Source organism: Mauremys mutica, chromosome 7 (genome assembly GCF_020497125.1).
Source record: "Mauremys mutica isolate MM-2020 ecotype Southern chromosome 7, ASM2049712v1, whole genome shotgun sequence".
NCBI lineage: Eukaryota > Metazoa > Chordata > Testudines > Geoemydidae > Mauremys > Mauremys mutica.
In genome coordinates this window covers 30,944,231-30,970,837 of record NC_059078.1, presented here as the reverse complement: position 1 = coordinate 30,970,837, position 26,607 = coordinate 30,944,231, and the positions used below count along the sequence as shown (strand labels likewise).

General features: G+C 52.7%; 2 protein-coding genes across 6 annotated transcripts in view; one reads left to right on the top strand and one right to left on the bottom strand.

Annotated features, from left to right (window-relative positions):
* Positions 1-1,729: 1,729 nt before the first annotated feature.
* Positions 1,730-26,544, bottom strand: ATL3 (atlastin GTPase 3). Of its 4 annotated transcripts, none has more exons than XR_006581260.1 (13): positions 26,411-26,544; positions 13,494-13,711; positions 13,209-13,352; positions 12,394-12,498; positions 11,727-11,777; positions 9,885-9,941; positions 8,667-8,759; positions 7,858-7,996; positions 6,207-6,334; positions 4,882-4,938; positions 4,225-4,296; positions 3,380-3,849; positions 1,730-2,888 (listed from the first exon to the last, which is right to left on the bottom strand). XR_006581260.1 is itself a non-coding variant. In XM_045025362.1 (13 exons), the coding sequence occupies exons 1-13, from the start codon at positions 26,463-26,465 to the stop codon at positions 2,802-2,804; spliced, it is 1,638 nt and encodes a 545-aa protein (XP_044881297.1). In that variant the 5' UTR covers positions 26,466-26,544; the 3' UTR covers positions 1,732-2,801. The 4 variants fall into 4 exon arrangements, 3 of the variants coding, with proteins under 3 accessions (XP_044881297.1, XP_044881300.1, XP_044881299.1); XM_045025362.1 differs by having other exon boundaries at positions 1,732-2,888; positions 3,380-3,811; XM_045025365.1 differs by lacking the exon at positions 26,411-26,544 and adding an exon at positions 22,131-22,147 and having other exon boundaries at positions 1,732-2,888; positions 3,380-3,811.
* The window catches only part of RTN3 (reticulon 3), a 40,935-nt gene continuing 37,092 nt past the window's right edge, over positions 22,765-26,607 (top strand). The window contains exon 1 of one of the 2 annotated variants that reach the window (XM_045025369.1): positions 22,765-22,807. In XM_045025369.1, the coding sequence (XP_044881304.1) occupies positions 22,780-22,807 (28 nt within the window). In that variant the 5' untranslated portion in view covers positions 22,765-22,779. Of the gene's footprint in view, positions 22,808-26,448; positions 26,552-26,607 lie in introns of those variants that run through there. The other variant, XM_045025367.1, reaches the window with a different exon arrangement.

The following is a 26,607-nucleotide window of genomic DNA, read 5'->3' as shown; positions in this document are numbered from 1 at the left end:
GAGAACAGTGACTTTTCTTTTAACATCTGTAGAAAGCACTCCTTCCCCCCCCCTCAAAAAAAATAAATAAAGCTTTTCATGCGACCAGTTTGAAGCCACAGGTAATTCTTACACTGGGAGAGGAATTTTCCAAAGCTAGCACAATGGGGGAAAATCTGATCACATAATCATCCATCCACCCCCAAAAAATCTTGATGGCTGTTGGTCCCTCTTAGCTAAGTTTCACTCCAACCTTCTTCCAAGCCTTTGCAGATTCTCCCCCCCCCCCCCCCACGTACTCGCCCCTTCTCTTGAGCCTTGAAATCCAGGCATCCAATGGCTTTCACAGGAGGCCAGTTAGGTCATCTTCAGGGGGATACCCGGCTGGAACAAGCCTGAGGCACCAGGGAATGGCTGGAGAGGGAGAAGGTGGCAGATAGTAGGCTTGAAATGGGCAACATGAACGTGGCCTGAAGCATAGATGGCTCCTGGGCTGGGGGATTTCAAAGGGAGCTAGGGCAGTTCTACATCCCTCGCAAACAGATGCCTGCAAAACCAGTCCAGGCCCACCGAATGAAGGCAGGACACTGGTGAGGATTTTAATGAGCCAAGGAAATCTCCAGCAGAACAAGGCTTGGGAGGCAAGGGAGGTTAGCCAGCGCTCAACCTCCCCAGGCTAAGGTTGTACCCCTCTCCTTCCCCCCTCACCCCCCGAAATAAGGCACAGTGATCACGAAATGGAATGAGCTTTATTCTTGTGCTTTACATGAGCGGGAATGTGTGAGTGCTTCAGGGTTGGGATGGGTGGAGGGGCTGGGGTCAGACTGGGCAGGGAATGGGTGGCATCTGGTCCCCTGGTTCAGATCACAGATCCTGGCACTGCCCACCTGACCCCAGCCAGATACCAGTGGAGAGGGGAGGCCACGACCTGCTTGGCTGACAAATGGTGTTGGAGGTCCCAGCGAGGGGAAACCAGACAATCCAGTAAGAGGCTAAGGATTTTGCAGTGTGATACCCCAATGGCAAAAGCTCCCTACTCAAAAGGGCTAAGACGATTGGTCACTCAGCAAGAGATGTTAGCAAAGGGAGCTCCCGTGTGGCGCTAAGTGGGGCATCCCCCCACGTGGGCAGGACTGCATTTTAACTGATACCCCACAGAGGACCGAGCCACAGCACACAGCTGCAGGTTAGGACTGGGTTTGTCGGCACAAAGGAGCCCCTGGGCATATCTCCCACGAGTGGAGAGCCCCGTTTTGCCCCAAAGCCGAAAGCAGCGGTGGTGGCAGGGCCGCCCAGAGGGGGGGGCAAAGGGGGCAATTTGCCCCGGGCCCCGCAGGGGCCCCCAAGAGAACAGTGGAGGCTCCCGCCTCCGCCCCTCTCCTGGAGCCTTAGCGCGTCAAGCGCCGAGTCTCCGGCGGGGCCCCTGAGCCCAGCCCCGCCCCCTCACCACGCGGCTCTGAGCGGGGCGGAGCTCAGGCCCCGCCGGCCACACGCTGCAGCTGTTCCGGCGAGGCGCTGAGACTCCGGGTGAGGAGGGAGCCGGGGGTAAGAGGCTGGGGCCGGGGCGGGGGGGAAGCGGGACCCGCCGCTGAAGTGCAGCCCGGTCTTCGGCGGCGGGGGGCCCTTCCGTTCCGGGACCCGCCGCCGAAGTGCCCCGAAGACCCGCGGCGGGGATCCTCCCCCGCCGCCGAATTACCGCCGAAGACTGGGCTGCACTTCAGCGGCGGGTCCCGCTTTGGCAGTAATTCGGCGGCGGGGGGCTCCCGCCGCGGGTCTTGGGGCACTTCGGCGGCGGGTCCCGGAACGGAAGGGCCCCCCGCCGCCGAAGACCCCGGGCCCCCGGAATCCTCTGGGCGGCCCTGGGTGGTGGTGAGGGGTGTTAACCCTGGACAGGGGAAAGTGTGACTGGAGATTGAATAGACCACGTTGGTCCACGCCAGAGACACAGGCTAGGAGTCTCTCTCAATGCAGGCAGGGGCCCACGGGTGGGTTGCACGTCTAGAAGCAGTGTTGGCCCTGCCTAAGGAGCCCAGGCTGGCTGGCAGCACAGCGCCAGAATCATGCCATGGGGCTCGCTGGCCCTTGGCCAATGTTAGCTAGGGCTGGGCAGCATGCTGTAGGCTGAAGGCTCTCTCTGGCACAGGGAAGGGTGGGGGGGTGTCTTTGTATTTTTTGGTACGATTCCCACCACACCCTAAGGCAGCAGCTGATCGAGGGAGGTTCCCCTCTTCTCCATGAGACCCAACGACATGGTTCAGTTCTACCAAGGCACAAGGGGCAGGGAGGGGAAATGAGGAACAGCGACGGTTACTCTGCTCAGGCCTTGAGGACCCATCCCTTCCGCTGGGCTGGAGGGAAGACACCAAAGCATCTGCACCTCCCGGGTTGGAGCAGGAAGTGAGGGGGGAGCCTCGGATTGTACAACAGCACCTGCCCGCGCCCCCTGCTGAAGGGGAGCCGATTCCATGCGATGAGAAATAACCATTAAGGAGCCGGGATCCAGATGTGGTCTCCAGACCAGGGGCCGCTCCCAGGAGCAGGAATGTGAGTCCGGTGGGGAGGATGCCCCATCCCGGTGACAAGGCACTGGCTGGCACAGGTAGGAGGTTAAAGCTGCAGTTGGTCTTTTTTTTTTTAAAGTGCAAAAAAAAAAAAAGAAGAAGAACGGGGGGGAAGCGAAGGAAAGATGAAGGGGGAAAGGAACAGGAATGAAAGAAGAGAGGAGTCGAGATTTGCGGGCCTGGAGTCACTCCCAGCCAGCAGCAGCTGCAGCAGGAGCACAGGACTTTGCAAAGCCCCAACTCAGCCTTGGCACGAAAGCTTCACTGGGTTTTCTTGTCAGGCGGAGCCCTTGCACCCGATGTGTCAGCTACAGCGGCCCGAGTGGTGTTGCCCATGCGGGAAGTGGCCTGGAGAAAGGTGCAGGAGAGAGATTGGTTGGTGGGGGTGGTTGGAAAGTCCCAATACGCACCATAGCGCCTAGGCTAATGTGTGAAACGGCTGCTGCATGTGTGAGCCAAATTCCTAGATCACCTGCTCTGGGGGAGGTCAAAGGGGCCACGTTCCCAGTGCTGGAAAGGTCTCTGCAGGGATCTCCAACTCCGGCCCGGCCCCGCCAGGGCAGCAGGCAGTACTGCACCCTGCAGTACCTCAGCCACACCGCACTGTCTCCACATTATCAGTGGGGCTGAGCCTTATGAGTCCCTAAGGACCAGCCAGTCCCCTGGCTTGTCAATTCCACCTTCCCTTTAAACAGCTACTACCCCCTCTCCCACACCATCCATACCAACGAGGCCTAGTCTCCCTCATCCCAGGCATCCCCCGCCCCAACCCACATCCCCCATCTCTCGTGTCCCCCTGCCATGCCTACCCGGTGCCCCTCGCCCCCAGTGCTGCTCACCTGCTCCAAGACGAAGTCGGCGGTAGTGTCGATGACCACGCCCAGGTCCCGGTACTGGCCTGAGTAACGGATGTAGCCCCAGGCCAGCAGGGCGATCAGCAGCAGCCCTACCACACAGTTGCAGAGCTGGGCAGCCACATCCAGCCCCATGAAGCCAGTGAGGCCCGAGCCCAAGTAGAGGGCCACGATGGCGCTGAAGATGACGGCCGGCGTGCGGAAGGTGCTGAAGATGTTCTTGCTCTTGTTGTGCTTGGCGAAGTGCTCAAAGAGCTCGCCCATCTCCTTCTCCAGCTCCGCCTCGTAGCGCTGGCTGAACTCCTTCCCCCCCATCTTCTTGATCTTCTGGAAGTGCTCCAGGGCCAACGCACGGTGCTGCTGGTGCTTCTCCTCCAAGATCTCCGGGGAGATGTAGGGTTTATCGCCCCCGCACATCTGGGGGGGAAGGGAGCATCATATGGGAAGTTGCATCTCTGTGCCCAAATGGAATCTATGAGAGTTCAGAATACCCCCGACTGCAGTATGACCCCCACCCCCACCCTTCCTCAAGCTCACCTGCAACGGCAGGGACCAGGGGGATGGAGTCAGGACAACTGGGTCCTATCCCCAGCTCTACGACAGGAGTGGGGTCTTGTGCATTAGAGCAGAGGGCCGGGGAGTCAGGACTCCTGGGTTCTCTTTCTAGCCTCTAACAATATCTGTACAAGTCCTGCTGATAATAAGCAGGCCCGCCAGGGGCTCAGGCGGGACCCGACATCCAGCAGGTGGGGGAAGCGGAATACACGGTTTGACCATGTGGACACCGATCTTGGCTGCCCAATGGACGCCATGCCCCACGACTCACGCACCTGCTCCATCTTGTTGTAATACATGTCCTTGGCAGAGGCCACAGCTGCTAAGTTATTGGCTTCGGCGGTGGCCTGCAGAGAGAAGGCAAAAGCAAGCCATGATCAGCACTGCCATGAGCATCACTACTGCGGTGCACAGCGCAGTACTGGCTGCTGCCTCTGGGAGGCACTGGGGCTGATACAGAGCTGCAGGGTGCAGTTCCATCTGCTGTCACTAGGGAATTGGATTGCATTAACAGCCAGGCTTAACCCTTCCCCCTTAGGTCTCCACCAACAACACCCTCTGGCACCCAGTGGGTAGTTTTGACCCACAGCATGGGCTGATAAGCAGGATGCATCTTCCAGCCGAGAACTGACACCAGGGGCAAGCAGGGCTGGATTTATGCTGCCTGCCCTGGGAAAGATGCCTCTGGGCCAGCAGGGGCTAGGAGTGCTCACATTCTGTATGGGAGTCATTTCCAGCCCTCCAGAGGGATGCAGGCCCTGGAGCCTTAAGAGACAGGGGAAGGCAGCTGATCTTCAGGGCATGCTGCTCAGCTCGTCGCAGGGAAGCACTCACTGCCATTCCTACCCAATGGCCAGAGTCAGAAAAGGATTCGGGGTCCACTCACTGCCCCCTCCCCCTGGCTCTGGCTAGCCCTAACCAACCAAACTCACCTGGAGCATGGATTTGGGGTGAGGCAGGTCCTCTCCTTGGTAGATCTTGATATACGCCTGGGAGGGGAGAGAGTGACAGCAATGAAAGGAAGGTACAGAGCTAGGAGATCTAGGCTAGGCACTTCTTCGGCTCCCATCACAATCTTTAATGTATTTATCTACACCCCGTAAGGCAGGGCAGTGCTATTCTCATTTTACACACGGGGAACACAAGGCACAGAGACGCGAAGTGACTTGCTCAAGGTCACCTGGAACATTTGTGGTGGAGCAGGGTCTTGAACCCAGGTCTCCCCAATCCTAGGTAAGTGCTCCAACCTCATCTATCTCACAACAGGAAACCACAAGCCAGTGCCCATTCATCTCTTAGTCACTTCCCCGGGAACCTTCATCACAGGAACAGAGCCAGCCCAGATCAGACCACTGGCCCATCCACTCTGGGATCCTGTCTCTGATAGGGGCAGCACCAGAAGCTTGCCAGGATCCCTGCAGTGACAGGGTAACCTGTCCCCAGGGGGAAATTTCTCCCAACTCTCCTTGCTTCTCGAAGCGAGAAAGATTTATAACCACGGCTGGTCACTGATTTTGCAACAAAACAGTCTTCCATCAAAAAAAGCACTTTCGTCAAAATCAAAAACATTTCACAGGAGAGTGGTGATTTCAATAGAGTTTGATGGGAAGTTGTCAAAACTAATCATGTCACTGCTCGTTTCGATGCAATGGAATAAACACGTTTAATTTTTACTTGGGCATTTTGTTTGGACTTTTATATTAAGGCACACATTTTAATAGTGTATTTGTATACATTCTATACTGGATATTACATATGTTTTAATTTAATGTAACATGGATATATTTAATGTATGTTATACATAATTACATTATGTTGAAATATTTAATACATGTAAAGGATAGTTATGTATGTTAATATAATGTAAAATATATAGTATAAATAATATACAATGCTAATTACAATAAACATGAGATATTATATTAAAATATTAATTGTAAAAGTCTAAATGAAAAGAATCCAAATGATCAAGTAAAAAGGAAATGTTTTGCCGTATCAAAACGCTTCCAGGATCTCCAATTAAAATGTGTCAGAATTTTCAGTTCACCACAAATTTTGGCTTTTTGTTCCAATTTGCAGAAAAAAATAAAAAATGCCCAAATGTTGGAATTCCCTGCAGAATGGAAATCCTGGCTCCCAAGTAGCTGTTTGCAAAGGCTGCCAGCCAGAGGCTTTAGTGTTGCTGCCACCTGCTGGCTCGGGAAAGGCAATGCATCAGAACAGCTACATTTTCACATTCATCCTGGATTCTGCCCACCTTGAAATACTCCAGCAGGCCTCGGCAGGTGACCTTGGAACCATTGATCTCCTTCTCCAACAGCTGGCGAGGGTCCAGAACAATTGGGATGAGCTGCTGGAGTTGCTCCTTGAACTCGGCAGCAATGTCTGGCTCCGGCGGGAAGGAATGAGACATGTCAAGAAACTAGCTTATATATATTTGCATCAGAGCACCAGAATGCCTGAATTTCTCCTACAAAGCCCCTTGTGAAACAGCCTCACTGCCCAGATGGTGCAGAGAGGGGATGTGACTCACCCCGAGATCACACAGAGTCTGTGGAAGAGCTGGGACTTGAACCCCAGTCTCCCAGGCTGGTGGCTAACTCCAGCAGTGATGAACCATGCTCAGCCCCCTAACAGACAGGACAGAAGTTAAAACACCCCATCAATTAAAGGAAATTCGGTGAGATGAAACCTAGTGTGAGCTCAGATCTCTTAGGTAATTATCTGGCCCCCATCACTAATATCTGAGCTAATCTCCCAATCTGTGATGATTTATCCTCACAACAGTGCTGTGAAACAGGGCAGCGCTCTTATTCCCATTGTATGGATGGGAAAACTGAGGCACAGAGCAGCTAAATAACTTACAGGGAGCCTGCACAGGGGCTTCAGCCCAGCCTGCATCGCCCACTTGTTACATTTTCAGAAAAGTCCGCTTGTGCTTTCTCCCATGCTGCCCGTCACACTAGTGAGGGTCTCCCCATAAACACCCTCAAAGCTACCTCATTGTCCACCTTCAAATGCCTCCTCAAAACTCTCCTCTCATGGGAGGCCTACAAAAACCTTAACAACGGTTAGGTCACTACTACACTAAGATCACTGCCCATCATGCTGCCGGGGGCTGCCTAATGGTTTCCTTGTGCTCCCCCATCTGGCTGTTGTCTCTTGCCTTATCCTTAGACTGGAAGCTGTTTGGGCAGGGACCAGGTTTTTGTTCTGTTTGCCCAGGGCCTGGCACCACAGGTCCTAGCCCATGACTAGGGCTCCTAGGCGCGATCACAATTCAGTATAATCACTATTTTTAACCAGGGCTGGGCAACATTTTCTGACCCAACTTCTTTCAGCGAAAAAGGCAGATCTAAGTCGATAGAAACAGCTGATGAATGTGTGTCCATTGTGGCAAATTGTTTAAGACCAAAAAAAAAAAAAAAAAAAAATTCACTTCAAAATTACTTTTCGTTTGATATTTTAAAATTTTAAGAAGGGGGGCAGCACAAAAATCAAAATGATCGACTTTTTTTTTTTTTTTTACTTTTTGAACTTTCAGAAAAATTTGTGGGTTTTTTTTCCCATTTTTTCAGAACAGCCAATGGAAAATCCATTCTTTACCCAGCTCAGCTTGTAACCTGAGCAGAGCACATTTTTTGCAGGCAGACAGGGGAATTTTAAGATGATGAGGCCCCTTTATAAACCACTCTCCAAGGGATCATAATTAAGTACCTACAGATTCCCCAGTGCTGAGCCTGCAGATCCTGGAGGCGGGGCTCCAGCTCTCAGTGGTTGTGGCCTAAGTCCTGTCAATCCCCACAGTGCCCTGGTTAGGAACAGGCCACACTGGGTCCATGCAAGGGGAGCTGCGTTATCCATTCTGGATTGCAGTGGGAGCAGTCTCAATTCTGCGCATGGCCTACCTTTTAGTCGCCCATCAAAGCCGGGGCTAGTGGCCACCTTGAGCCCTGGGTGTGGTAGGAGGAAGCAGTTGACATTGGTGAAACAGGAGTGGATGTGCCTGCGGACGTTCTGGATCTCCTCATGCTGATGGGTCTTCACCTACCGGCAGACTGACATCTCAGTCACCCCAGCTAGCCACACCCTTGTGCTCAGAGTGGGAGGACTCCTTCCCCTTTGCCAGCAAGGGCTGCCTGGGGGATTACGAGCTAGACTAAAAGAACCTGCCCTGCCTTGGATCAATGCCAAGGCTGAGGTGTGCAGGAGAACATTCCCTCTGATGCAGCCACTAATGGCTTCCCAAGGGGGTGCTGCTGAATCACTCTGCTGTGAAGATGGAAGCCTGGGGGGCGGGGGATCAGTCCACAGGAATAAAGGGCTAAACTTGGCACAGTTTTATCCTGCCCTGCCCCTCCCCCCATGCAACCCTGCTGACTTCAGCTCTCAGCCATCCTGCAGGGCCCACAAGCATGGTGCCAAGGCCCAAAAGCCAAGGGATTAAGCAGGAGCAACATTTGAAGGGATGGACTCAACAGAGTCAAGGACCCCAGTGGGGCATGGTTTGAGACAGGCCCATGGGACAAGCCGGTCTCAGGGCAGGAGGTCAGGCCCCACCTGCTGGAGGACAGGTGAGTTACATCACACGCTCAAAGCTTTGGGCTGCCAATGGCCCCCAACTGAGTGATGCCCCAAGCGTGCTCACCTACTCAGACCAAACACCAACCCCCTTTAAGGATTTGCAGCTGATGTGGCTGTCCCAGCCAGTCCTTACCTCCAGCCGCTTCTCCAGGAAGTTCCTTCCCCCCTCCAGGCCATAGGGGTACTCGTAAGGGAAGCTCCAGTCCCGGACCAGGAACATCAGGGTCTGAGAGAGATGGGAAGGCAGGTCATGGGGGGTCAGCCATGGGCTTAGGGGACACGCTTGCTCTGTGCCACCGGCTTGGGAATGTACTGGCCAACAGTGATAGAACAGGGTGACAGCAGGGGGCACCACCTCCTGGTCCCTCTATAGGGGGCAGAACTGATTCACAGCAGGGATGAATACCTAGATAGCCCACAGGGCTTTGCTCCAAAGAGGGGTGGGGAGGGGGAGGCCACAGAGCTGGGGAGAATGGGATTCATGTATGTGCTTATTCACTTGCAAGCCTAAGTCAAGATACAGCTTCCCCACCCCTCTCCCAGCAGTGTCCCCCTAGGGGGAGATGGGAATTCAATCTCCATCAGCTGTTTGTGACTGGAAGTGGGCTGAGACCCCCTCAAATTCATTCCACAGACACCTGCTAGAGGGGACTGGAGCCACTGGGGCTTTGTGGCTGGTTAGCGCCACCAACCCCTCTGTAACAGGCCCAGGGCCTACAGCCAGCCCTGTTTGCTAATCAGATATAGCTGATAAAGACAGACAGCTGCGGGAAAGGGGGCACAGCCAGAAGCTAGAGCAGAGGGAAGGTAGGCCTGGCCTTCTATTTTCTCCAGCTGCTCAGCCTGAGACTGGAACGAAGAAGCTCCTCACCAGAAGCAGGAACCCATGTGAATTTCCACAGCCTGGGAGAGGAGGGATATGACACTCCCTGGGGAGAAGAGACCATGGAGGACTACAGACAAGAAAGCCTCAGGCACGAGTAACTGGGCCCCTCTAGTGCCCAATCTACAGCTGCACCTATTCAGGGAGCAGAGACTCATGCTTAAACCCAGAGGTCAAGTGTTCATATCCAGACTACCAACAGCTTCATAACACAACAAGCAGGCTAAAGCAGTCATGCTCCAATCCAGTGCCCTGCTGGATTGTGGGTTACGATAAAAAACCTCTGTCCAAGGAGCGAAAGCCCTAAATACCTGCACTCCAGGTACGTCTGGATACCTGGAACCCTGGTCTAACCCAGTTCCCCCCACAGGCCTGCATAGCAAGGAGCTCCCCCATCTGGCCTGTGTGCTCATTCACCCCTTAGGGCAGGGCATGCTGAGCCGGGACAGGGTGGGCTGCAGGGCGTACCTGGAATGGTTTGAGGAAGATCTCGTCCATGGCTAGGCGCCCGTACTCTGTGAAGAGCTGAAGAAGCAGAGAGACCAGTGGTTAAGGGACAAGACAAGGCTGTCACAGCTGGAGTAGGCAGGGAAGGTGATCACTGGGGACCCATCAGACATACAAAGCCACATGCACACACACATATCATGGGTCATCATCCCATAACAGCCACCATGGGGCAACACAGAGTCATAGATTTTAAGGCCAGAAGAAACCATTAGATCATCTAGTCTGACCTTCTGTATAACACAGGCCAGATAATGTCACCATTCCCCTCAGTACTGAGCCCAGAAACTTGGATTTGACTAAAGCAGTGGTCTCCAACCTTTTTACCCCCAAGATCACTTTTTGAATTTAGGGCAACCCAGGATCTACCCTGCCCCTTCCCCAAGGCCCCACCCCTTTCCCAAAGCCCCGCCCTGCTCACTCCATCCCCTCCTCTCTCTGTCGCTAGCTCTCCCCAACCCTCACTCACTTTCACTGGGCTGGGGTTAGGGTTCGGAAGGGGGTGCAGGCTCTGGGCTGGGGCCGAGGGGTTTGCAGTGTGGAAGGGGGCTCTGGGCTGAGCCTGAGGCAGGGGGTTGGGGTGCAGGAGGGGGTTCTGGGCTGGGGCAGAGTGTTGGGGTGCAGGAGGGGATTTGGGGTGCTGGCTCTGGGAGGGGGCTCAGGGCTGGGGGTGCAGCCTCCCACCGGGTGGCACTTACTGCAGGCGGGCTAAAGCAGGCTTCCTGCCTCCCCTGGCCCACGCCGCTCCCAGAAGGAACCAATGCACCCCTGCAGCCCCTGGGAGGGGGATTGGGAACATGTGGCTTCACACATTGCCCCTCTCTGCAGACACTGCCCCCACATTGGCCACAGTTCCCCGTTCCCAGCCAAAGGACGCTGTGGAGGCGGTGCTTGCAGGCAGGAGCATTGCGCCGAGACCCCTGCCCCACCCAAGGCCTTAGCAGCAGACCCGCTGCACCACTGGAGAGCGCGATCGACCGGTTGGTGACCACTGGGCTAAAGCATCTTCCTGAAAGGCCTCCAGTCTGGATTTGGAGACATCACCACTTTTCTTGGGAGTTTGTTCCGAAGGAAAATCGCCCCCACAGTGAAATACTGGTGCCTTATTTCTAATGTGAATGTGCCTGGCTTTAACTTCCAGCCATCGGTTCTTGTTCCACCTTCCCCCACTAGGTTAAAGAGCCATTTAGTACCTGGGATTCTCTCCCCGTGAAGTTACTTGTACACCGTGATCAAGTCACCTCTTGATTTTCTTTTTGAAAACCTAAACAGATTGAGCTTCTTAGGTCTCTCACTGTCAGGCATTTCTCCAGCCCTCTGATCATTTCTCTGGCTCTTTTCTGCAACCTCTCCAATTTTTTAAAAAGTGCACTCCAGAACTGTGCACACTACTCCAGTATTGGTCTCAACAATGACGTATTCAGAGGTAAAATATCCCCTCCCTGCTCCGACTCACTGCTCCCCTGTTTATACATCATGGATTGAAGTGGCTGTTTTGGGCACAACATCCCATAGCTGCAGAGACAGATCTTACCCTGCTGACCCAGTCAGCCAGCTTGGAACTGGCATTACCCTACTGGCGCTCCAGATGGAGATGCAGCCAGTGCCAGGCACCATGTACCTAGCAACTCCAGGCCAGGTAAGAGCCCTGCCTCGCCTACACCCCAGCCAGGCCTACCAAACCCAGTCAGGTGCTGCAGCTCGAAGAACTTTTTCTAGGTCACCCCAGCTGTCTGGGGAAGCTCCCCTGGCCCTCAGTTCTGGGTTTAACCTCCCTGCCGCATCTTCATGTTCCCCCGTTACCTGCAGCTGCTGCAGGTCGTCCTCCTGGATGTTCTGGGACAGGTTATAGATCTGCAAGGAAAGAAGATGCTGTTAATGTCAAGAACCCACCAGAGAAGCCGCACAGCTGAGACTCAAACCTCCCCTGCCAGACAATCAGATGGGGATGGTGCCACTGAGCTCCCCAGTCATGGTGCTGGTATCCTAGCACTGTGTCCACATCTCTCCCCTTCACAGCCATCTCCATGTCACTTTCTTTGGCCTCTTCTTGTAAGCGAGCCCCCCGCCACCCCTAAGGCTATTCCCGCATCACCCAGCCAAGCGCATTGTGTCTGGTTAAAGCACCTGGCTCCAAAACTCTCACCCTGAATTCTCAGCAAGTTCCCACTGGAGCTCACCAACTCGGAGCAAGGTGGGATGCCACCCACTCTATTCACAGCGGGAGCAGAGATCTCCCAGCCACACGCCCTGCTCAGAACCTCCACTGCACTGCTTAAGGTCCCAAGCCATGAGGTGACCATCTGCACAGTTCCCCTAAGGGCTGGGAGATGGCAGCCCTTGTGCACAGCCCCATGCGCTGATGACACCAAGACACAGTCCCTGCCAGCAGGGCCACATGCCAGGCACCTCCAGCCTAGGAATGGTTCCCCTTGTCTAACCCCAGGGCATTCCCCTCTGCCGGGCCCACCTGGATGGAGCTGGTCATGGTGCTGAGCGCAAAGATGGTGGCACAGTCCTTGACGGTCGACTGGCTGTCGAAGGCACCCTGGGTGTCCATCAGAACCACTGCCACCTGGGGGAGAGAGGCACAGATTGGGATGGAAGGGTGTGGGCCAGATGAGACCAGAGAAAGCGCACTGACACATGCTGGAACCCAGGGAGTGCCCAGCTCCAGCTCATTATGTGGGGATAATGCTCTCCTCCCGAGTGGGGAGACGGCATCCAAGGGCGTGTGGGGCACCATCGGTATGGCCTGCCCCTTCCACAGGTCACCAGGCTTAGCATCAAGAGGGGATCACCCAGACTGATACCCCTGGTGCACACCAGCAGCCGGTAACGCTAGCCCTCCCCCTAGCATGGCACATGGATCCAGTTGATGACCCGATGCCATCCTGGCCCAGATTCAGTGGGTAGCTGCACCGGCCTGCAGCAAATGGCAGGGGGCCAAAGCAAAGCAGGCAGAGGAGAGGTCTGGCTGCAGATCAGAGGCTGGCTGACTGCCAGGATCTGTGAACTCTCTTCCATAATGCTGCAAACCTGGGGGTGCAGCCACATCTGTGCATCATACTCACAAAAGTGCTCCATCCCCCTACGCATGCTCCCCGCACCCCATGCCTCCACCCGACCAGACACACTCCCCACTAGGCTGACTAGACAAGTATGAAAAATCGGGACAGAGGGTGGGGGGTAATAGGCGCCTATATAAGACAAAGCACAAATATTGGGACTGTCCCTATAAAATCGCGACATCTGATCACCCTACTCCCCATCCCCCATCCTTACCTTTTTCCCATCTCGCTTTTCCACGGTGAACACCTCACTCCAGATCTGGATCCCGGTGGTCTCGGGGTCTGAGCCTCCACGCCATGAAAACCCCAGCAGGGGCTCATCCTCTTGCCCCAGCCAGCTGGACGCGCCACCTTCCTTCTGCAGAACAAGCAAGAGGGGTGGATTCTCAGCTGAGAGCAAGGCTGGGTCGGCTGGAGGCAAAGCACTGTGGGAAGGGGCGGTGCCTCATCCAAGTGCACATGTACTGCAGCAGCAGGGCATCACGGGAACAGAGCTTACCTGAGTGTACATGTAACGCAGCATGAAGTCCAGCAGGAAAGATTTCCCTTTCCGGAAGGCCCCAGCTACCGACACCACCACCACGTCCATGTCCCGGATAGATTCCTGCAGCAGCACCCGGCTCAGCGCCTTCTCGTCCAGCTCAAAGGAGTGGGCTTCTTTGTGCACCAAGACGATCTGCACTGGCCCAGGCTTCCCTCGCCCCATGGTGTCCCCACCTGTGGGCACAAATACATTGCTTGGGGGGCTTCTTAGGAAATGCCTTAGGGGAGGTGGGGCTTGGGATCAATCTTCCAAGCAAGGGTTTAGATTATCCCACATCCGGCTGCTTCGGGGTTTTTTTTGCACTTTTCTCTGAAGCATTTCATGCTGCTCAGGGATGGAATACCAGGCTAGACGGGCCCATGGGCCTGATCCAGTCTGACTATTCCTATATTCCTCTCTGTACAGCAGGGGACCACAGCCCTGGGCTGACCTACACACCAGACATCCCCCAAGCACCAAGGGTGGGGGTAGGGTGTAAAGCTTCTTGTTTTCCTTTCCCGAACGCAGGCCTGGAGGGCTTGGTTCCACCCTCGTGCCTGTGAATCTCTCCTGTTCCCAAGGCCTGGGAGCGTCTGAAGAGATGCACTTGTGTGGCTACAGGGCCCCCCTCTCCTAAACTGAGGCCTATGCCTTCCACATCAAGCTGATCAGGGAAAGCTGAACTACCTGGTCACATGCAACCTGAGTCCCAATCCTGCTGCCTGGGGGGTACTCAGCAGCATCTAGTGGCACCAGGGATGCCATATAAAGCCCCAAGGGAACAGAGCTCCCATCGCAAGCCTGGCTGCTCCCCTTCCCCCGCCACACACACACACCAGGAGCTCATGAGGGCTGAGGTTACAATACTCCATGTCAACACTGCACCAGAGATGACAACCCTTCCCCTCTCCACCTCCCAATCTTCAGGGCAACCAACAACACAAAGGGGCAGGACACAGCCAAGGGAGGGATGTCCCAAGGCAGTCCCAGCTGGTGAGAGTGAGCTTGGATCCGCTCCTTTCTCAGGACAGGGAAGCCTTGGAACCAGAAATATTTGGAGAGCAGGGTGGGGCCGGGTTATATTTGCTGCAGCCTGTACCGAGCGGCACCCTGTTGCCAGTCACACCCCTGAACCCATTGGGGCTGCAGGGGCAGGATTAATTCAGGGAGTGGCCTGGCCACCAGTCAGAGCCGTGAATACTCACTCTACAGCCCAAGGAACATGTGCCAGTCTGGGAGACTTTCTGCCAGAGTAATTGGCTCAAGCAGGTGGAAGTTGGTGCTCCCTTGCTAGGGTTGTACTTTGTCAGAGTATGTCTTCACTGCCGGGCTCTTTACCTGGGTGTTATCCCAACCCACTCCCATCCACACACAAAACCCTCCCCCCCAAATTTAGTAGCCCAGCTGGGGGGTGGATTACAGCCCAGATTCTGCTTTCACTCAGGCTGGTAACCAGCCCACTTTGCAATGAGGATGCTGGAAAAAAAATCATTGGAGGGCTGATAGTCCTCCCGTGCCTTCCCACAATTCCCTGTGTCCCTAGAACAGACAAGGTCTCCCACAATTCACTGGGAAAGAATCACAGAGCAGCTTATCAAAGTGCAGCACAAAGAACTATGGGCTATGCCCTCAGAAGTCCTAGTCACACACACAGGAAAGTGCAGCACAAGTGAGGACAGAGTAACACAGATACGCTGCTGCAGTGTGGCTGCTCACGCCTGGGCTAGGCCAACGTGGGTGCAGATCATCCAGGCCAATGGCAGTGAACAGGTAACTTCTAACCCAGCACTAACCCAGGCTCAGGGTAAGGCCCTGGTGGATCGGGAGATCTGGGTTCTATTCCTGCCTCTGTGGCTGACTCCCCATGCGACCTGGGGCAGGTCACTTCCTCCCTCTGCACCTCCAATTCCCCACCTGCAAAATGGGCATAATAATGAATGAACATTGGGGGGGGGGAAGAGTGTTGTTTTTAGGCAGCTGCTTTGTACCACAGCGGCCCTTTGTTGGCCTTAAGAGTCTCTCTGAGCCAGGGCCACAGGGAGGCAGTTATCTTAGCCCAGCCTCGTGCAGCAAATTCCACACAGAGGGATTTTACCACGATGCTGACGAGAACCTCGCTAACGTGCCGCAGTTACACAAAGTATTATTTTGGATGGCACAAGCTTGACATGGACCAGGACCCCGTGGGGTCAGGCACTGTCCAAACAGTGAACTAAGAGACAACCCCTGGCCCAAAGAACTTTCAGTTGAATGAAATTAGCGTGATTTGATCAAATATGCCAGAAAGCGGAATGCTGCCACGAAAGAGCTGCCTTGGGCTGGTTCCTCAGCTGGGGTAAACGAGCACAGCCCACTCGCCCTCTGACTGGGGGGCCAGCCAAGGATCTGACCCTCTGCCTCATTGTGTGTGTGTGGGGGGGGGGGTGAGCAGCAAATGGGGCCAGGTGCATTCCTAGATTCTAAGGCCAGAAGGGCCCGCTGTGATCATCTAGCCTGACCTCCTATATAACATAGGCCGCCCTGAATTAATTGCTGTTTGAACTACAGCAAATCTGTTAGAAACACATCCAGCCTTGATTTAAACATTCCCAGTGATGGAGAATCCACCACAGCCCTTGGGATTCCAATGGTCAAGTTCCCTCGCCAGTCAATTTGCACCTTATTTCTAATCCCAATTTCAACCTCCAGCCAGTGGGTCTTTTTAGACCTTTGTCTGTTGGATTAAAGAGCCCATGATCAAAGTTCAGTTGCCCATGAAGAGCGATAAGGTGGATAAGGTAATCTCTTTTATTGGACCAGCTTCCATTGGTGAGAGAGAGAAGCTTTCCAGCTACAGAGAGCTACAAATTGGTCTAATAAAAGAAATTATCTCCCCACTTTATCTCTCTAATATCCTGGGACCAACACGGCTACAACAGTGTTTCCCATGCAGGTACTTTTAGACTGTGATTAAGTCACCCTTTAACCTTCTCTTTAAACTAAACAGATTGAGGTCCTTGAGTCTACCACTCTAACCATGTTTTTCTGATCTTTTAATCTTTCTCGTGGCTCTTCTCTGAACCAATTTTATCAACAACCTTCTTGAATTGTGGGCACCAGAATTGGACACGGCATTCCAACAGCAGTCGCACCAGTGCCAAATACAGACAGAACCTCCCTACACCTATACAAGATTCCCCTGTTTATATATCCAAATTCTCGTTAGCCTTTTCGACCACAGCACTGCACTGGAAGCCTGTGTTCAGGTGATTATCCATAGGTTAGGACTGGACTGGAAAGAGATCTGAGGGGCAAAAGTCTTGGAGAAAGGAAGTGGGGAGTCCGGGACTCTAGTCCATGAGCGACTAACACCCAATCTATGCCTCTGGATAAAACTTTCCACTTTCCTTGGCTCTTCACCATCAAAGCACTTTGCAGGCATCCATGCCAACCCCCCTTCCTTGGATGGAATGAGCCTCTTTCAACAACAGAGGCAGAGAGAGAGGGGAAATGGCTCGCCCTAAGGCATGAGCACCCAGCTGCCCCATGCTTTGATCACAAGGTTGCTTGTTAGCTCCACCATTTAGAAAAGGGAGCTTTGATCAGCAGCTAGTCCAGTTCAGGATCTCACCAGGAGATTGGGGCAGAGTGGAGGTGATGGTTAGCAAGAGGGGTTCCTATTCATGGGATGGTCCCTTCTCCCCGGCCAGCTCCATCCTCAGCTGCTTTTTCCTCCCCCCTCCATTCTGTTTTGTACAGGTTCTTACCCTGCCTTTCCTCACTCTAGTATCTGTGAATTAAGCCCCACGTGACTGACGTGTCACATGTGGTTTGTCCTCTCCCTGGGGGCAGGGAGAATTGCACATGTAGTGGAGTGGATTGTTTTGGGACGGTTTTGTTTATTAACAGCACATGCCGCTGCTCTGTGTTCTTCCCTTGGGGACGGAAGGGAGAGGATCTGTGAGGGATCATCTGGGAACCAACTGGAACCCTCTAACCTGAAATTTTGCTAGCTTTGCAGGTCCTGCTCCTCCTTTGAACTAATGGGTCCTGAAATGTCAAGCAAGCATCTCTGAATCGAAGGTCTTGTGAGCAGGGCCCATCTCTGGCTGTCTCTCTCTCTGCAGCGCCCAGCCCAATGCCCCCCCCACCCCATCTTAATCACGGGGTGTCTGTGCAGCACATGCCCAATGCCCCCCCACACACCCCGCATGATAGGGCCCTGCCAATCTCTGTTGGGGAGGAGGTTGTGCAGTGCTCAGCCCAATGGGGACCTTCCAATCTCAATTGGAGCCTTGAGGCACTACCATAATGCTACTAATAATGCACACACTGTAATGGGGCCTCAATCTCAGGCAAGGCATCTGCTGTAACGCACATAGTAAACAACAACACACACAGCTCGTTTTTATCTATGCCACCCAGTGCAGTAAAAGAGCAATTAGCATTCTTTTTCTGATTCTGTTAGTGCCATACTAATTTAATACACAAGAGCTCTGGGCACCTGGGCTTAACTGTGACTCAGGCAGCAAGCAAAGTGAGTACGAAGGTCCCAATGCCACCTGCAGGAATAGAGTCAGTGTGACTGACTCTCCAGTGAGTGTGCAGCCCAGAAGTGAGGGGCACCGACAGCTCTGTCTGTGGGGAGCCCAGCAGTGGGACAGAACTTGGCTGTAAGTCAGAACTGAGGGGTATCAGCAGAGCTGTATGGGGAGCGCAGAACAGAGATAGCATGGGGCTGCAGGTCAGGACTGAGGGGCACTCCAGGGCTAGGATAGCAGGAAAGTGGTAGGTCAGGATTATGGGACATTGGCAGAGCTGGTGTGGGGGAGGAGAGGATGAGCCCAAGGCTGGGACAGCAGGAAGCTGTAGGTCCAGATTGAGGGGCACTGGCAGAGCTGAGTGAAGAGGAAGCTTATCCTGGCCCTGCATTATGCCTCACTCTCTCAAGCGTGACCTTCTCATTTTCCTATGTGATAAACAAATAATGCCAAGACAATATCAACACAAGCCAATATTTCAAACCATTCTCTAGGAGGTTTCACCCAGTGACAACAGCTGAGCAGCAATGGGGAAAAAACAAGAACAACCCTACTGAGGCTCAGCAAAGTCCTGACACCCCAATGCTGGCACCATTCTCTGGTCAGTATTGCAGGCAACAAGCCTGGAATCAAATTTGCAGAGTGCAGAGGAAAATGTCACAGGGGCAAGGAATGACAGGGTCTCAGGGCTAGGAGGGTCCATGATGTAAGCCCAGGACCCCTGAGCAGAGGAACCAGAGTTGAGCAGTGTCAATAATATGACATGCTCAGGAAGACATGCCGGGTACACAGGGCCATAGGTGTTCAGTCAGGAGGGTGCAGCCTGAGCCCCAGAGAAGCAATTCAAGGTGTTAGCAAGGCAGGCTGGTTGCAAACTAGTGCAATGCATTTGCAAGAAAAAGGATCCGGGACACAATACATTTGCAGTACAAACCACTTGCAATATAGTGCAAACATCCACAAAGCCACCTCGTTATCCTCCTCAAACTCTCCTTTGCCATGACACTCACAAAACACTTGACTACCGTTATGTTGGTGGGGTGGGACAACAGCCTATCATGCCAACTTGGATTATCCCATTATTTCCTTGTGCTCCTCCCCTGTCTGTCTGTATCACCTGTTGTCTCGTCTTATACCTAGATTAGAAGTTTGTTGGGGCAAGGTTCAGCTTTATGTTCCGCTTCTATACCGTGCCAGGGCTGGCTCCAGGGGTTTTGCCGCCCCAAGCAGCCAAAAAAAAAAAAAAGCCGCGATCGCGATCTGTGGCAATTCAGCGGGAGGTCCTTCGCTCCGAGCAGGAGTGAGGGACCCTCCACCAAATTGCCGCCGAATACCTTAAAGTTCCGCCCCACTCCGGAGTTGCCGCCCCAAGCACCTGCTTGGTAAGCTGGTGCCTGGAGCCGGCCCTGTACCGTGCCTAGCACAATGGGGTCCTGATCCATGACTGGGACCTCTAGTACGACCACTGTATAAATAACTCACCCACCAAGCATTCACAACTTGTGTTGGCGATGCAAACCATTCTTGACACTTTTAACACAACAACACATTGCATCTGCAACACCATTCAATGGGGTCCGACAGCAACCTCACTCAACACATCACAAAAGATTCACAACCCACCACATTTGCCATGCCACACCTTGGCCCCATAAAGCAACACAACACTTGCATAATACAACATAGGGCAACATTTCCCAACTCAACACACTCGCAAGGCCACACATTTGCAATGCAAGGGTGTCAAAATGCAACTCAACACAGGTCAACTGGAAGTTAACCTGGGCAGTGAAACTGCCGCATACAGAGGGCTCTGCCCCAGACTTCTCTTGCAAATGCTTCCTTCATTCAAGATTAAATTCACTCAAAAGCAGTTACAAAAACTCTGCCTGCACAGATGACTAAGTGTTAAGCTATGGCCTGGATCCCCTCCACCCCCCCATCTCCTCTTGAAATACGTACTTCCGTGAAAGGGAAAAAGGCAGCACCACACACAGGCACACCCAAAAATTACTTGCACGTAGTTTCTTTCCACTGCCAGTGAGTGGAAAACAGAGCTACTCAGTCTGCACTCCCCACCCTGCCCTCAGTCAGGAAATCCAAGCCTGGTTCACATTAAGTAAGCAGGGGATGGCAGAAGGGCTCCTTGCGCCATCCAACATAATTTACTAGTTCCCAATGCAGTGCTAGGAAAACAGCCCGATGTTTCATAAGCAGCTAATCATGCCTCACCTCAACTGTTCTTCAAGACAGCATAGGAGTTGGCACACATGATAGAGAGGTGTAGGTAAGGACAGACATGGAGACGGATGGAGCTATGATGTTAACGATCACCTCACAGGGGGACTGGGTGTCAGGACTGAGGAACATCAACATAGCTAGGTGAAAGGAAAGACTGCCCAGTCCCTGCCTGCATCATACTTGCCTCTGCCACCGTCTCATAGAAAGATTTATCTACTTCTCTATGGTACTGAGAGCCCTCATTACCTTAGGCATCTCATAATCTTCACACAGCCCTGTGATGCAGGACAGTGCTATTATTTCCATTTTATAGATTGGGAAACTGAGGCACAAAGCAGTTAAGTGACTTGCCCAAGGTCACTAAGGATGCCTGTGGCCAAAAAGGGATTTGAACCCAGGTCTCCCTAGCACCATACCTTCTGGATTATCTTTCCTCACTGGATTAGGCTATAGGGCTCAGATAGCCTCTAGAGCAGGGGTCGGCAACCTTTTGGAAGTGGTGTGCCGAGTCTTCATTTATTCACTCTAATTTAAGGTTTTGCGTGCCAGTAATACATTTTAACGTTTTTAGAAGGTCTCTTTCTATAAGTCTATATTATATAACTAAACTATTGTTGTATGTAAAGTAAACAAGGTTTTTAAAATGTTTAAGAAGCTTCATTTAAAATTAAATTAAAATGTAGAGCCCCCCGGACTGGTGGCCAGGACCCAGGCAGTGTGAGTGCCATTGAAAATCTGCTTGCGTGCCACCTTCGGCACCCATGCCATAGGTTGCCTACCCCTGGTTTAGAGCCTTGGACCCAAATATACGGTTCCATCCTAATGTGACAGTGGAAGAAAGCACTTTCAGTACCATCACAGCCCTTGGCCAAGTCTCTGCATGGCGTTATCCCATCGATGCTAGCAGTCAAACCACTTTCAGCCTCTCTTACAGCTATCATCAGCCAGAGGCCATGCTCCTTGGGCAAATGAGGGTCAAACATTATAACCTCACATCCTTCTCATCCTCTTCTAATCCCTTTACATTCCTGCCTCCTGGGTGTGGGGGCAAAGATTGTAGGGAAAGATCCTGCCTCAATAGGGTGTGGGGGAAATAAGGCTACAGGGAACAATCCTGCCCTAATGGGGTGGGGGGACAAAGAGCAGCATTCTCCCCATTTCACAGATGGGGAAACTAAGGCACAGAGAGAAGTGATTTGCCTAAAGTCACCCAGCAGGACAGTGACAGAGCCAGGAAACAAACACAGATGTTCTGATTCCCAAGCAAATGGTGTATCCAACAGACCATGTGCACCAAGTGGCGTTCTGTGTTCCATTGCAGAATCAGGCCCCAGTTACATACATATATAGATTGCAAAGTGCTTCAAGGACTCTAGCTGTGCTGGTATAAAGGGGGCCTTTCATCCAGGGACAGGCCAACTCTACATAAGTACAGTCACCTATACCCAGGTCATGATGTAGGGTGGTCATGGGGACACTATAGAAACACATATAGTTCCTGCTCTGTACACTGGGGTGCCTGCTCTAGTCAGCTCCCTAGTACTGCATAAGCACCTTATGGCCTCCTCTCGCTATGGGGGACCCTGTGACTTGCCCCCCTCTACATATAGGGAACTCTATAGCCCCCCTTTTTCCTCTCTGGGAACCACATATGCCCTCTGCCTATAAGGGAACACATGGCCTCATTTTTCTCTCTATATAAGGAAACCTCTTTCTCTATAGGGGATCGCGTCTCTCCGGGGACCCTATATCCTCTCTCCGTAGGGAACCCCTCTGCCCCCTCCATAGGGAATCCCAGCTCCAGAGGGGACGCCGTAGCCCCGCCCGCCGTCTCCACGGGGGACTCCCTCACCATAGGGGACCCTTATACGCCCTTCGCCATAGGGGCCCCCAGACTACCCGGACGGGGGGAGGGGTCCCCATTACCGGCCGCCTCCAGCTTGACACCGTTCGCTGCTGCCGCCACCGCGTAGGTATCAACATGGAGCCGCCTCCACCGCCACCCCCCCGCCCCGCGGGGCCAGGATGAGATGGGCGGGGCCAACTCCAGGCGGGAGGGGGGAAGCAGAGAGCCGGCCGAGCGGAGAGGCATGCCGGGAGATGTAGTCCCTTTGAACTCCCCTCTGGTACATTTCAATAAACTGTGGCGCCCGTGGACTACAAGTCCCAGCAACCGCCGCGGCGGGCACTCTCCCTACATGGGGAGGTATATGCCGGGAAATGTAGGCCAGCCTCAGTCCTCCCCTGGGGTACCCCTAGGTGTTTATGGACTATGGCTTAGAGCAGCCTCCTCGGGAGAGTAACTCCTTCACACCCCAGGGTTGCATGCTGTGGACTGGTGCTGCCTTGAGCCCCATGCCACCCAAAGCATTCCCAGAGCAGAATACAGGCTGATGCCCAAGCTTCTGAGAGCAAGAGAGGGTGCTTGGCCCATTGGGGTGCAAGGCTGGAGCACAGATTGACTACAAGGTACTGGTGGAGTTTTGCAGAGAGGGCTCTGTATGAAAGGAGCATCATCTACAAAGACAGGTGAGCCCTGCCCTGCAGCCTGTGTATGGCCCATCCCTGCTACATATGCACTGCCTTTGCTCTGCAGCCCATGCAAAGCCCATCCCTGCTACTTGTGCACTGCCTTTGCCCTGCAGCCTGTGCATGGCTTTTCTCCTCTAGCTGTGCTTTGTTCCTTCCCTCTAATCTAGCCAGTGCATTGTCCTTGCCTTGCAGCTATACATGACTCCTTCCTTTAGCTCATGCATTGCAGCTACCTTGCAGTCGTTCTAAACAGCTCCTTCAAATGCTGTAGTTAACCTTGCTGCCCAGCTTCTGGGAAAGAGTCTGTGTCCCAGGGGCTGGGACTCCAGAGACAGAACTAACTGTAGTAGCAAAGGAGCTCTGTGGGCTGGCTGCAGAAGAGGAGTCCTGCATGGCTGGAGAGCAGGCCCTCTACACATTTACTGTTATCATTACTAATCATGTATTCCAGTTGTACCTGGAGGCCCAGTATAGATCAGGTCTCCCCCAGGATGTTCACCACCAGTTTCATAGGAGATACTGCATCTTGAGCAACAGGAGGGATTGTCCCTGCAACTCCCAGAACCAAAAGCATGAGCACCTACTGCTGTTATTGAAGGGGGTGGGAAGAAGACAATGGGCAACGCACACAGCCCTTTGCATGGGGGCCACACAAAGCCCTTGGCATAGCAGGAAGAATGAGGGACACTAGTATGCAGGAAGGGAAGAATGGAGGAGACATAGAGTCCCCGGCATGTGAGGAATTTGGGCCACATGGAGTCCCTGACATGAATGGGAAACACTGGTATGGTGGGTGGAATGGGGGGACAGAGAGCCCCTGGCATGAGGGAGATGATGGACAGGTTACAAGGATTTCCTGAAATAAAGAGGAATGAGAGATGCACACAGGCATCTTGGGGGGAGAAGGGAGGGATGCAAGGAGCCCTGGTGTGTGCAATGAACCCATCTGACAGTACCTACAATGTGTCAGACCCCCTTGTGTATACATGTTTATGTTAGAGAAAGCAAGGTCAAAGAAATGAGCCCAGCACTTGGCCTTGGAGCACCTTGAAGATAAGCCCCAAGACCTTTAATTTGCTATGATATTCTATGGAAAGCCAGGGTAGTGGGGTAAGACACCCAATAGCTGTAAGAGCCACATTTCCTGCAGATTGAGCATAGAGGGGATGCATAAAACATGCCAAACCAGTAGGTTAAACATATGTCTTAATGGCACAGGAAAATTATGTCCCTGTTCTGCCTTGTCATGGGAACACAGAACTGGAAGGAAGCACTTCTGGGACATCGAGTCCAGTCCCCTGCTATTGCAGGCAACCTTGTCTTATATTCAGAACATCTGATTTTCAAACTGATTTTTTTAAGGCCCAGTGATTCCTGAATGCTTCTCTCTAGCTAAGAAACAGGAAGCCTGGGTTCTGTTCCCAGCTTTGCCTCTGCTTTGGTGAGTAATATTGGGAAGCCAAGCAAGTAACTTGTATATACCTCAATTTCCCCATCTGTAAAATGGGGATAATAACACTGACCTTTGTAAAACACTTTGAGATCTACTGATGAAAAGTGCTATAGAAAAGCTAGGTATTATAATAATATAAGGTATTTATCTGGCCCCCATCACCATAGTATTTCAGCACCTCATATTCTATAATGGACAACCCCCCTGGAAGGTAGGGCTATTTATTCCTATTTTACAAATGGAGAAACTGAGGCACAGACAAAGTGACTTCCCCAGAGTCACACAGCAAGTCTGTGGCAGAATGGGGGAACTGAGCATGGATCTCTCAAGCTGAAGGCTAACATCCCCACTGCTGGACTATCTTTTCTCGTGTTTGGGTGGAAAGGGTGGCAATTCTGCTGTTTGCAAGAGGACAGTGAATCTGAAATGGATGGAAAATGTTTGTGCAACTTTTATGAAACTTTCATGTCCCTAAAAACAACAATTTTGCTGTCAGCCTTTAATTAAAGATTTTAACTTGTTTATTATAAAATGTCTAAAAGTTTCTCAGGTGAAAATATTTGTTCCCAAGCAATTTTACTTGTAGCATCTGTGCTGCCAGCAGGGCTCACTCAGCCTTCAGAGTCATTGCTGACTCCAGTGTCCCAGTGCGGCACTATTGGGCACTGTGCTGCACGGTGAGTGATTCAGTAGGGGGCATTCTTCCCTCACACTCCATCCTGGCCCCATGACCCAGTGTGGTAAGTGCTGTTCCCTAAACACAGTGCAGGAAGAAGAAGCTGATTGAGGAGCCTACAAGTCTTATTACATCCTCCTCCTAGAGTTCAGAATAGAACCCAGGAGTCGTGATTCCCTGTTTCCACTTACTCTAGCCCACTAGACACTACTCCCTTCCTAGAGCTGGGGATAGAACTCAGGATTTCTGACTCCAGGTTGTTAACAAACACACTAGAAGCCACTGCCTTCTCTGATCCTACCTCTTAGGTAATGCTGCAGCAGAATGATGTGGTATTTCTCTATGTGGAAACCAAGATTCCCTCCAATAGGCACTCAGGAAGAGAAACAGCCCTGATGGGAATAGGTTTAAAAGCAAATATGCATCAGCAACTGTTTAGGTTCTGCTGATGCATCAGAAATTAGAGTGCATGAAGTTAAGGCTGCCACATGTTCAAATACCTGAAATGCAGTCTCCCCCACTTTGCCCTAAAGGGCACTTATAGCCTGTTCTTTGGGGCACACAGTGATCCAGTTCCTTAACCAGAGAATGGAAAGGTAAAATCACTGTGATAAGGAAACAAAAGATGTTATCTTAACCGGACCGATAAGCAGCGAAGTACACATAGCTCCTCCAGCCGGATCCGAAGCAAGCAATCCTCACAGCTAATGTAGGGGCCCCCAATCCTGGAATGATCACAGCACTGGTGCAGCCATGCAGGGCTGTTGGCACTTTTGGATGGCAGCTTCTGGAGTCATATGATTGCATCAAAAGCTCAGTTTCCATTTATAAACAAAGGAAGTTTCTAGCTTTTGTGGTTGTGGAGAAAAGTTTGAAACAGCTGTAACTAATGTTGTGGCATCTGCAGAGAGCCTGAGACAATAGCTCCAAGAACAGGGAGCCATGCCTGCCTGTGACAATCACTCAGAGGGGAGCCACCCCATGCACCTCATTGGGGTGTTAAGTCCCAGCCCCATTGCTCTGGGGAGAGACTGTTTGAAAGGAAATGTATTTAAATCCCTTTTTTAGTTGAGAGAGAAGGGGAAGATGAAAAGAAACCTGAAAGAGAAAAGAGGGAATGAGAAAAGGAAAGTGACAAAAGGGGGAAATGGACGAAATAAGAAGAGGGGGAAAGAACAGAAATTATGGGGAAAAGAGTGGAGGGAAATAAATGAAAGAAAAATTCTCCCTTCCCATTAAACTCAAACCAAAGAATCAATTCAGAGCTGTATGCGCCCTCCTGCCTCGACTCAGCGGGGCGTCACCCGCCCTAGTCTGGTTTTGTGGTGCCCAGAGCGCATATGTTTAGTCTCAGGCCGCGATATCCATGACGCATGCGTAGAAGGATGAGGCACTCCGCCCTTGCCCACAGCGTAATGAGCAGCTTCCAACCCTGAAACTCAAGAAGCGCAGCAACCCGCAGAGTGAATACCTCGCGTCCGTTGGCGCCTGCGCGTTCCGAGCCTCACTCTGTTCCAGCGGCGCATGCCCGGTGCCCAACTGTCCGCCTCCAGCTACAAGCGCCTGCGTAGTGTACACCTTCGTCTCAGCCCTCCCCAATGGCGCATGCGCAGTGAGTAGCCCTCCCAATCCGTCCTAGGAGGACCGAGGTCCGTTGCGCGGCGTCAG